The sequence below is a fragment of the Stegastes partitus genome, unplaced genomic scaffold (genome assembly GCF_000690725.1).
Source record: "Stegastes partitus isolate 25-593 unplaced genomic scaffold, Stegastes_partitus-1.0.2 Scaffold281, whole genome shotgun sequence".
Lineage (NCBI taxonomy): Eukaryota > Metazoa > Chordata > Actinopteri > Pomacentridae > Stegastes > Stegastes partitus.
In genome coordinates this window covers 151244-160982 of record NW_007578012.1, presented here as the reverse complement: position 1 = coordinate 160982, position 9739 = coordinate 151244, and the positions used below count along the sequence as shown (strand labels likewise).

At 40.9% G+C, this 9739-nt stretch overlaps 2 protein-coding genes across 3 annotated transcripts in view; both read left to right on the top strand.

Annotated features, from left to right (window-relative positions):
* Positions 1 to 4388, top strand: part of fblim1 (filamin binding LIM protein 1) — a 13392-nt gene extending 9004 nt beyond the window's left edge. The window contains exons 3-8 of the mRNA XM_008282678.1: positions 498 to 640; positions 1697 to 1799; positions 1914 to 2083; positions 2633 to 2811; positions 3412 to 3532; positions 3622 to 4388. Coding sequence (XP_008280900.1) covers positions 498 to 640; positions 1697 to 1799; positions 1914 to 2083; positions 2633 to 2811; positions 3412 to 3532; positions 3622 to 3732 — 827 coding nt within the window. The 3' untranslated portion in view covers positions 3733 to 4388. The remainder of the gene's footprint in view (positions 1 to 497; positions 641 to 1696; positions 1800 to 1913; positions 2084 to 2632; positions 2812 to 3411; positions 3533 to 3621) is intronic.
* A 2806-nt stretch (positions 4389 to 7194) lies between these two features.
* LOC103357917 (msx2-interacting protein) overlaps positions 7195 to 9739 on the top strand; it is an 18606-nt gene continuing 16061 nt past the window's right edge. For both annotated transcript variants that reach the window (XM_008282677.1, XM_008282676.1), the window contains exons 1-2: positions 7195 to 7400; positions 8629 to 8943. In XM_008282677.1, coding sequence (XP_008280899.1) covers positions 7318 to 7400; positions 8629 to 8943 — 398 coding nt within the window. In that variant the 5' untranslated portion in view covers positions 7195 to 7317. The remainder of the gene's footprint in view (positions 7401 to 8628; positions 8944 to 9739) is intronic.

The window sequence follows — 9739 nt, the reverse complement described above, 5'->3', positions numbered from 1 at the left end:
ACTTGAGAAAACAAGTGCAATGAATGTAAGATGTTAATTTGGATCAACAGACAGTTTAAAGAGTTTCTTCTTTAAGAATTTACAGCCTCAGCTGTTGAAGTCGTTTTTGACCGGAGTCATTACGAAGACGATCTGTTTGTGGTTCCAGCGAGATAAATTATAAGTGTGCAGGTGAATCTGGTGCTAAAGTTTGTTTTGATTATCTTGAAAAGAAGTTATAGGAGTTTGGACAAGTTATAGGAATGGCATCCTGGGAATTCTTCCTAAATGCTAGTTTTGTTTGTAATAAACCTAATTTAATGAGTTATAACAACTTGTATTTTTAAGTTCTAGACAAAAATGTCACATTTCAGGTTCAATTTACTAGAAATTGGCAAAATTCTTTTATTTTTACATTAAATAAACTAAAAAATATATCCATTGGTTTGACTAAAGTCCTTGATGCTGCTCTACAGTGTACACAGCGACTTGAAACAGGTCTTTTTCTTGCTGAACAGAGTTCTTCCCTCCTCCTCCTCCTCCGGACACGCTGCCTTCGTCGCTCTCTGAAGAATCGGCCCTTCCACCACCTCCTCCTCCTGCCCAGACGTCCTCCTCCCGCCCTCTGACTCCAGGCCAGCAGCCACTTTACAACACACAGGTATGCAGGCTTCTCTTGCAGCGTCGCTCCAACAATCAACCTGAACATCAGCAGCGTCTTCATGTTTATTCTGCTTTAAACGCTCAATGCCAATTTTCCTCAATAAATTCCGCCTCAAGCGCTTCAAGAAGACAAGTCACTTTTTCCCACAATGAAGGTTTAAGTTTCCACAACTTTTACAGATACTGGATTATGTTCTGCAGTGATTTTAGAAATCATCAGGAAAACTCATTAGTGAAGGAAAAACAGCTGTCTTTTAGATATGGCTAACTGATATGAGGAGAAAAAAAACACTTTATGAAGTTTGTCCTTCACAAACAGAGCACTTTCCAAAGTGCTGCCATAAGAAACCTTTTGTTCCCGCCGTAAAAGCCTCATCCCTGCGTAGAAACAATAAAAGATCAGGAAACAGGGCTGAGCTGCAGCAGGAGGCCCGTTGTTTGGTCAGTCAGGACACTTTCTGTGCTGCTCACTGATGTTCCTGTGGTTTACACTTCTGTTTCAAGGATCTGTTTTCTACACATTTGGTTGAAAATGATTTTCCTTTCCTGACAATTTGACCAATACAAGACTTCAGATGATGGTGTTGAACACAGAGAATTTAAGGATTGATATTGCATTTTGTTTAGGAAAAGGTCACTCGGTGCAAAACAGAAAAACGAATTGGCAAGCTTGCACAAGTTTGACTCGTGCATGACTTTTATTTTTTAAGTAAAAGAACGTGATTCCATTATTTAACTGGTGAAAAGGCCCACAGAAAGCCTGATGCTAGATTTTTTAAATACTGTTTAAAATTGTACTTTTAAGTGATGTTTAAGACAGCTACACAGTGAATCAGCAGCAGATTTATACCAAATTTTTAAGCCTCAAAAAGCAGAAACACTCTGATATTCGTATTTTTGTGCATCCCAGTCCTCTTACTTCTGTTGATGAGTCTTTTTTAACTCCTGTGCATTCAAAACCGAGCATCACTAAACTGTACGGTTCATCTTTTGAACCTCAAACATGAACAGTCCAAAGTGTAGCTCCACATTAATAAAATGCTTTAAATTTAAGGTGGAAACAAGCACACCATCTAGTGGGTCGAACCAAGACGAACAATCAAACGGGATCCACAGCAGCAGCAGCAGCAGCCAGGACGCCAGCAGGGAGAGCAGAGGTAAGATGATCTCTGTTTACACTGGTATTAGTCCTCTTCAAAGCGCCCCGCATCATCAGCGCCACACGTATCATTACACCTTGCTCTGATTTTTGATGTTTGTGTACACTGCAGACGTGTGTGGCTTCTGTCGGAAGCCCGTGGCTCTCTCTGAACCGGCGATCGAGGCTTTAAACAGGACTTACCACGACGGCTGCTTCCAGTGCAGGTCCTGTCACATTCCCCTGGCTGGTAAACAGTACTACAACAAGGCAGGCATCCCGCTCTGTGAAGACTGTTACCAGGTAGGTCAGAGTCAACACAACCTCCACGACGGCTGCAAATGCAAACTTTGCAAAGGGCCATACCTGTGGTTTTGAGCATTTTCTTCTCAGAAAAAAACATCTTTGAATTGGCTTTGTGTTCATTTCACTATATGTTTCTTCCAACTTGTGGAGTTAAATTTGAAAGTTGAGCATGCAGCGAGAACAAAAAGAGCACAGGACAAGAAATGTGTGAGGAAGAGGCAAGCAAATTCACTGAGCTCAACAACTGAGTGTCTGTTTTTCAACTTTTACCATTTTTCTGCTCTAAAAATGTCTCGTCACATGTTCAGGATAGAGACACAAAGAGAAAGTCTTGGAAACTTGCTTAAAAATGTCTCATTACAGTTAACATCAAGCCCCCTTTTGGTTATTTATATCACTGTTGCATAGTAATGCTGTTGCAGTGAGACAGAAGTTAAACACAGTTGCTCAGGTTATAAATCAGCATTAAAATATAAGGCGCCAGTGTGTGTGAGCAGCTACAGACTGTTGCATTTAATCAACCTTGCTTCTGTCCCTGTGCTTCAGGCCAGTTTGGAGCTTTGCTGGGCGTGTGGGGAGGTCATCACAGATCACGTGATCCGTGCACTAGAGCGAGCGTACCACCTCTCTTGTTTCACCTGCGCAACATGCAAACAGCAAATTGGCGAGCAAGCCTTTGCTCAGGGAGAAGTGGGAGAAGTGTACTGCCTTCAAGACTATTACAGGTAAAATCAAAAGTGACTGTGAGCGAGACAATCACCCTTGATGCAATCCAACAAGACGTTCTAGGTCTAACTTAAAGGACGTACAGTCAGATGTATTCTCCCATTAAAGAAGGGGGGAAAAAAAGCAGCTGAAATAAGTTGAAATTGACAAAAGTAATAATAAATAAAGATGTAATGAAAACCATGACGTTGCTTTTGAATTGTGGTTCAACGAAAATATATATTAAAAAAAAAAAAAGCAAATGAGCACGATGGGACTAATATTTTGTTGAACAACCCTTTGAGCCAATCACTGCCTTCAGGTGTTTCCTGTAACTCTCAGTCAGACTTCTGCACCTGTCGACAGGTGTTCTGACCCACTGCTCATCAGCAAAGTGCTCTGATTTGTTAATTTTTTAAAAATTATTCTTTTCAACCACAATTCAAGAGCAATGTCTCATTTCACTAAATTATATTTTAGCAAATTTTTATTTATTATTACTTTTTTCAATTTCTAGTTATTTGAGTGACTGTTGTGAATTTTGCCTTTTCTTTAATGGAAGGGCGTGAATACATTTGAGGATGTGTTCAAAAGACGATCATATGATTCTGTCCTTAAAGGAAATACGCTCCAAAGTGCAACGCGTGTAACCGGCTAATCATTCCAAAAGAAGACGGTACCGACAGCTACACGGTTGAGTGTCTGGGACGCTCCTACCATGAGAACTGCTACAGGTGTGAGGTAGGCGTGACACACACTGACAGGCATGCACACACACACACACACACATCATTCATCGCAGGTCATTAAGGCTTTCATTCTGTCTGCAGGTCTGCGTCATCCAGCTCTCTCCTGAACCAAACGAGCACGGCTGCTACCCTTTAGACGGGAAGATGCTGTGCAAATCTTGTCACCTGAACCTGGTTTCCGGTCAGCACTAACGCCAGCTTCTTCTAGCAGCTGCGGCGGGAAAAGTGCCAGCTTCAAGGAGATGGGAGCATTTAAGACGAGCATACGAATGTCACAGCTTCTTCACTAGAGCAATAATTATATGGATATTTTTACAACATATCGTGCTTTCTGAAGATCCTCCTGTTCTTGTTTTTATACTTGATCATTTTGCACTCAATCAAGTCTACAACATTTTGCAATTATATTTATGCAACTGACTTAAAAACATACAATGACTAGAATTTATCTCGAACACTATGCCGTTTCTCAAACACATTAACCCTTCATATGAAAAAAAAAGTTTAGATTAAAAAAACAAAACATTTATAGTAAAGTAAACTAATATATTTTATCTCGAGGCAGACTCCGTCATACACAACATTTGTTAAGTTGCACAAACGCCCTCAGTAAGTATGAAGATGTGAAAGACAAACCACTGATCAGGTGAAGCAGAAACAAGCTTCTGCCTTGATAACACTCAACTATTCACACTGACTGAACGCTATAAAAGTCTCATTCAGATCCCAGCGGAATTATTTTATTTATAGTCTCTATCTCAAAATGACTTTTTGTGGAATTATATCTCTGTGTATTATATAATAAAAACAAACAAACAAACATGTATTAAAATCATTTCCTGGAAAAATCATTTGGACATTTATGTTTGATGATAGTTAGCACCGTCACCGGTTCGCGTCCCGGTGAGGACACCCGGGATCTTCCTGCGTGGAGTCTCCATGTTCTCCCCGTGCAGCGTGGGTTCTCTCCGGGTTCTCCGGCTTCCTCCCACAGTCCAGAAACATGCTGAGGTTAATTGGTGATTGTAAATTGTCCATAGGTGTGAATGTGAGTGTGCTTGGTTGTCTGTCTCTAAGTGTAGCCCTGTGATAGACTGGTTACCTGTCCAGGTGAACCTGCCTTCACCCTGAGTCAGCTGGGATAGACTCCAGCCCCAGTGAGGATTAAGGTGTAGAGATGATGGATGGATGTTTGAATATCTATAAAGACGCACTATTTGACCTGCTGATGTTTCAGAAATGTGTGCATCACTTTTTTGACTTAATGAGTTTTCTCTACTGTTCACACACATTTATCACTCAGAAAAAACTCGCTTGAAGTGGTCCAAAGGAGAAATATTTGACTTTTCTTTAACCTCTTCAGACCTGAGCTCTCGTTTGATATGCATTTTTTATTTCCATCTGCTATTTGATCTGTTCCAATAGCAATGAGAATGAAAAATATAAAGAAAAGAAAAATATATTTAAAATATTTTTTAAAAAACATAAAAATTAAAAATAAATTACAAAACACAAATAAAGCAAATTAAGAAAAAAAATGAACTACTGTGGTACTATAACCAAACATCTGCCAGGTCTTAAGATGTTAAAGTGAAAATCTGCACAAGATAGATTTCATAGTCTAATTCAGACGGTACAAAATATATCTATATATATTTTTTTTTATTTTTCATTTATTAAACAAAAAGCCAATGCATTTCATTCAATTCATATTTTGGTTTGTTCACAATTTCCATTTTTCCCTCTGATCTGCACAAACACACCATAAATCTGACAAAAACACCAACTGGAAGGAGGCTGAGGATTACGTGTGAGTGGAAACCTATTTTGGTGACACTTAAAGAGTGTTTTTTGACTTTTACACCAGCGAGGAGGTAGACGTTATGATTTATGTGGCATACTGGTTGGCCACTACGTTTCGTCTTAAGTTGTTTCTGCCCTTTGGGTTTTTTTTGTTTTTACAGAACAAAAAAATTGACAATCGTGTTTAAGATAATTTGAACTAAAATGACAAACATTAGCTGGATCTCAGCTTTGTAAATGTGATGTGTTGCTTTTTCCCCCCATTATAACGAAAATAATATGATTCTGTGTTTGGTTACAACAGTAGTTTGAAGAGGCTTCAAGAAATCTGCATACGTTTCACTATTTACTGATGTTTATGGACTCGGGTGTCATTAGGCCTGGACTTGGAAGGTTTCATGAAAAGCCAAAGGTCTCTTAGTTTTTGTTTGTTTGCTTTGTTAGAAAAAAAAAAGAAAACACAAATCCTCAGATCTGTTCATGTGTCATTCTGGTGGTGCGTTCAAGGCCTCAGAAATATTAGGATATAGTTGATCTTTGTCACATACTAACATATAAAATTCATTAAACCAACCGTTTCCCACCTTCATGTGTAAATATACAATGAAAATATATTTTAATTTATTAAACTTAGAATGTTGCTTCTTTAAATGTGAACTAATTGCACTTTGGTTGAATAATTAGTTGTGAAAGTGTAAATCTAGCTCAGTTAAGTTATTTGAACGTGAAATAAATAAGTTGCATGAACTTTAGCCATTAAGTTGAATAACCTTGTGATGTAGACAGTCGCTACAGACAGACTTGCTTTTGTCTTACATGTCCTATATTTAACATTAACTGTTGAACTGTTAGAGCCATTTTTGACCACAGTCAGATTACAGCAGAAGAAATTCTACGAGTGTAAAGACAGAGTCCAATACTAACCTTGTTCATGTGTTTTTATTTGATTGTGTAGATATATATATAGATATAACATGGATTAATTGTAATGAAAAGAAACAACCATAACCTGTTGAAGTTTCCATCATCTTCACAGAGCTTTAACTCTCCAACAATGCATCCTGTTCCTGTGTTAATTTTGTTTCAATGAGCTGAGTCAGCTGTTCATTCATCCGACTCATCATTTTAAATCAAAATGCCTCAAATTATAGGAATTCATGCTTTCAAATTCTAAAGTGGTCAGATTTTTTTTTTAAAGATCACATTTTAAATGAGTAGAAATGAGCAAAACTGAGTTGATTTACAGCTTAGCCATGTAAATAAGACTAATTCCAAGGCACCACTGCTCCAGCTCACCGTGACATCAGTGTGGATCACGGGCCGAACGTAAAGAGAAAGAGCACAGTGTTCTGGAGATAAGCACTTATCAGGGTGAAAGCTATAGACTGTGGACTTGGTGTCAAGGTCCTAACAAGGCCTTTGACTCAGGAAGTAATGGTTTATGGAGGAAGACGTTTGATTTTTAATTGCATCTTTGATTTTCATTAATGTGCACAAACAGCAATTGATTGGGCTCGAAAATGTCACTTTCTAATAATGATGACGGATGATTATAGGGTCCAGTTTACATGCTGTACTTTAAATGAAGAGTTTATTTTTCATCAAATACGTCACCAACACGTAAGCATTCATACAGATGCGTTAAAACGCGGTGAAATGTCGCCTCGTGAGCCTGCTCTCGGCTTGTTGATCGTCTTGAGGAAATCGCGTGCAGACTGCTGTGCATAAGCTTTCACACCGAGACGATCTCGGGGCCGCGCAGCTCGCTCCCGAAACCACCAGGAGCGAGGCTGACGCGCGTCCCCGCGCACGGGTCGAGGACGCAGCAGCTAAAGCTAAACGGGCAGCGGGCTACCAGGCCCACAGCGTTCACGGAATCCAGCGTCGTTCATTTTGTTCAGGCGGACCTCCGACCGGCAGGGATTAGAAACGTGCGAGATCATATGTGTGTAAAGGGGGAAAGGGTAGCGCAAGATGGTTCGGGAAACCAGACACCTTTGGGTGGGAAATTTACCCGAACATGTTCGAGAGGAGAAAATCGTGGAGCATTTTAAAAGGTAGGTTACGCAAGACGGAGCCCGTGTTTGCGGAGCAGCGCGCTAGGTGCAGTACAGCTAGTTAGACTCGGCAGCCTGCTACCGATGCTAACGCAGCTAGCGTTAGCATTTTTAAGTTTTACCCGTCTGGGCATTTCTTATGTGCTGCGTGTGCTATATTACAGCACGGCGGTGTTTGTTGAAGCGAATTACACGGAATAGACCCGCTCGAGTGTGCACGCGTATGATTTATGGTCTTTCGCTAACTTTTGCTAACGCCAAGAGGCAATTAGCTGGGCTTGCTAGCCGCCGAGCTTCCACCCAACCAACCATTTTGTGGGAAGTCGAGACGTTTTCGTGATCTGTACAAGCCAAAAGGCAGCTAACATTAGCCGGACAGCGGGTCCGAACCAGCAGACGGCTCGTGTTGTTTCAGTCGCCGGAAGCGTCTGGCTCTTATTGTTGTTTCTCTGCGCAACTGTGTCGGAGAAAGAATGAAATGTAAAGAAGCCAAAATGAGCGAAGCCACTGTGCTGATGACCAAAATGTTAGCAAGTAGTTGAGCAGCTTGACGTCGGTTGCCATCAGCAGTGCTACTGAAACGGAGCTGAATGTTGTGGTTTGGTTCGTCGAGTTAAAAGTAAAACCACTTTTTGCCCGCGCTACTGAGCCTCTACTGGCATTAAAAGAGAGCCAAAGGCGTAAACGTGTGCGCTTTCCAGGGTTTGCAGAAGTCATTTGCAGCCATGTAACGCTATACGTCGTTATCATTTCTACTCTGTGTGAAGACTGCTCGACTAACTCGCCAATAAACTCATGTACAGACATCACAGTCAATGGGATCCGTTGCTGTAGCTCCTCACCAGTGCTCTGCTGTTAGCATAACCCTTTTTATAGTTGTTGCACACTGACATTTGACATGTGTTCGGTCCCAGAGGGCTGTTTGAGTAACTTTAGCGCTGTGAAGTTTGTTTAGAAACCTCAGTATTCCCCAGAGTGCACTGCACTAAGTGTAATCAGCCATCATATTAATTGCAGACACTTCACAAAGTTCAGAAAGTTATCGTCTGTATTTTGGCACTAAAAGAAATATAAGCGTAAACGGACATTCATTCATAATTTAGGGTGGATCGAGACTTTGCTTCTGCTCTTGATTTACCAGACTTTGCTGTACAGGAAGACACTTGCACATACCCTATTCTTGGCTATATGTAATTTCCTCTTTGTTTTCATTGTAATTTCCTCTCAGGTATGGCCGCGTCGAGAGCGTTAAAGTTCTGCGAAAGCGAGGTTCAGAGGGGGGTGTTGCAGCCTTTGTGGATTTTGTGGATATCAAAAGTGCGCAGAAGGCTCACAATGCTGTCAACAAGATGGGAGACAGGGACCTTCGGACTGACTACAATGAGCCTGGGTCAGTCCCGAGCGCTGTTCGGGGCCTCGAAGACAGCTCCCCCTCGAGCAGTCGAGACGTTACAGGATTCTCTAGGGGAACAGTTGGTCCAGTGTTTGGCCCACCTGTGTCCCTTCACACCAGAGAGGGACGTTATGAACGGAGAATAGATGGGTAAGTGGACACGGCGTCCCCTTGAAATCCAGGGGAATCTCAGTATCAGATAGGTGTAAAACCTAAACACATAGTGGGGTTATTCGTGAGGGATTGATGCCTCATGGGGTTACACAAAGGTAATCTAGGGATCGTTCCACTTTCATCATAATTGACTCGCCTTGCCCATGGGATCTAAGTAAATTAACTACACATTATCATTTGGTAAGGTAACTATATTTCAAGGTTTGACATCTGGTTTGGATATTACATCTGTGAGGAATATCCTGGTGAGTTGTGGATTTATTACATTTTGTGGGAAACTACCTTGGGGAGCTTTTGGATATTTATGAATAATTTTTTTCTCCTAAACATGGGATCTAACCTTGATTTTTATGCGGAATCGCCCGAAGCTGGAACTAAATCTCTATTATGAAGGATGCGCTTTTCTTTGAAGATCTGTGTCCAGGTTATATCATTACTTGAACCTTCCATCTTGGCTTGTCATTTTTTTTCCTTCGTGGCAACAGCTGATGGTTGGACTACTTTTACCCTTTTTTGTTTTTTGCGTCTGTGGATACACCCTTCTCTGGATTTAAGTTTTGACCAAGTGGATGGAAGAATTTACGGTCCTTACACGTCACAAGCGAGACTGACGTAGTGCACATGTCCCAGGTTATCTCGGTCATTGTAGGATGAGATTAACTATTTATAATCGTCACTTTTTTTTTTTTTTTAAATCCCAAATATGGAAGCTATACAAGAAGACTTTGCAAGAACAATGAGGATCCTGACAGCCAGCCAGCAAAGTTTGTGG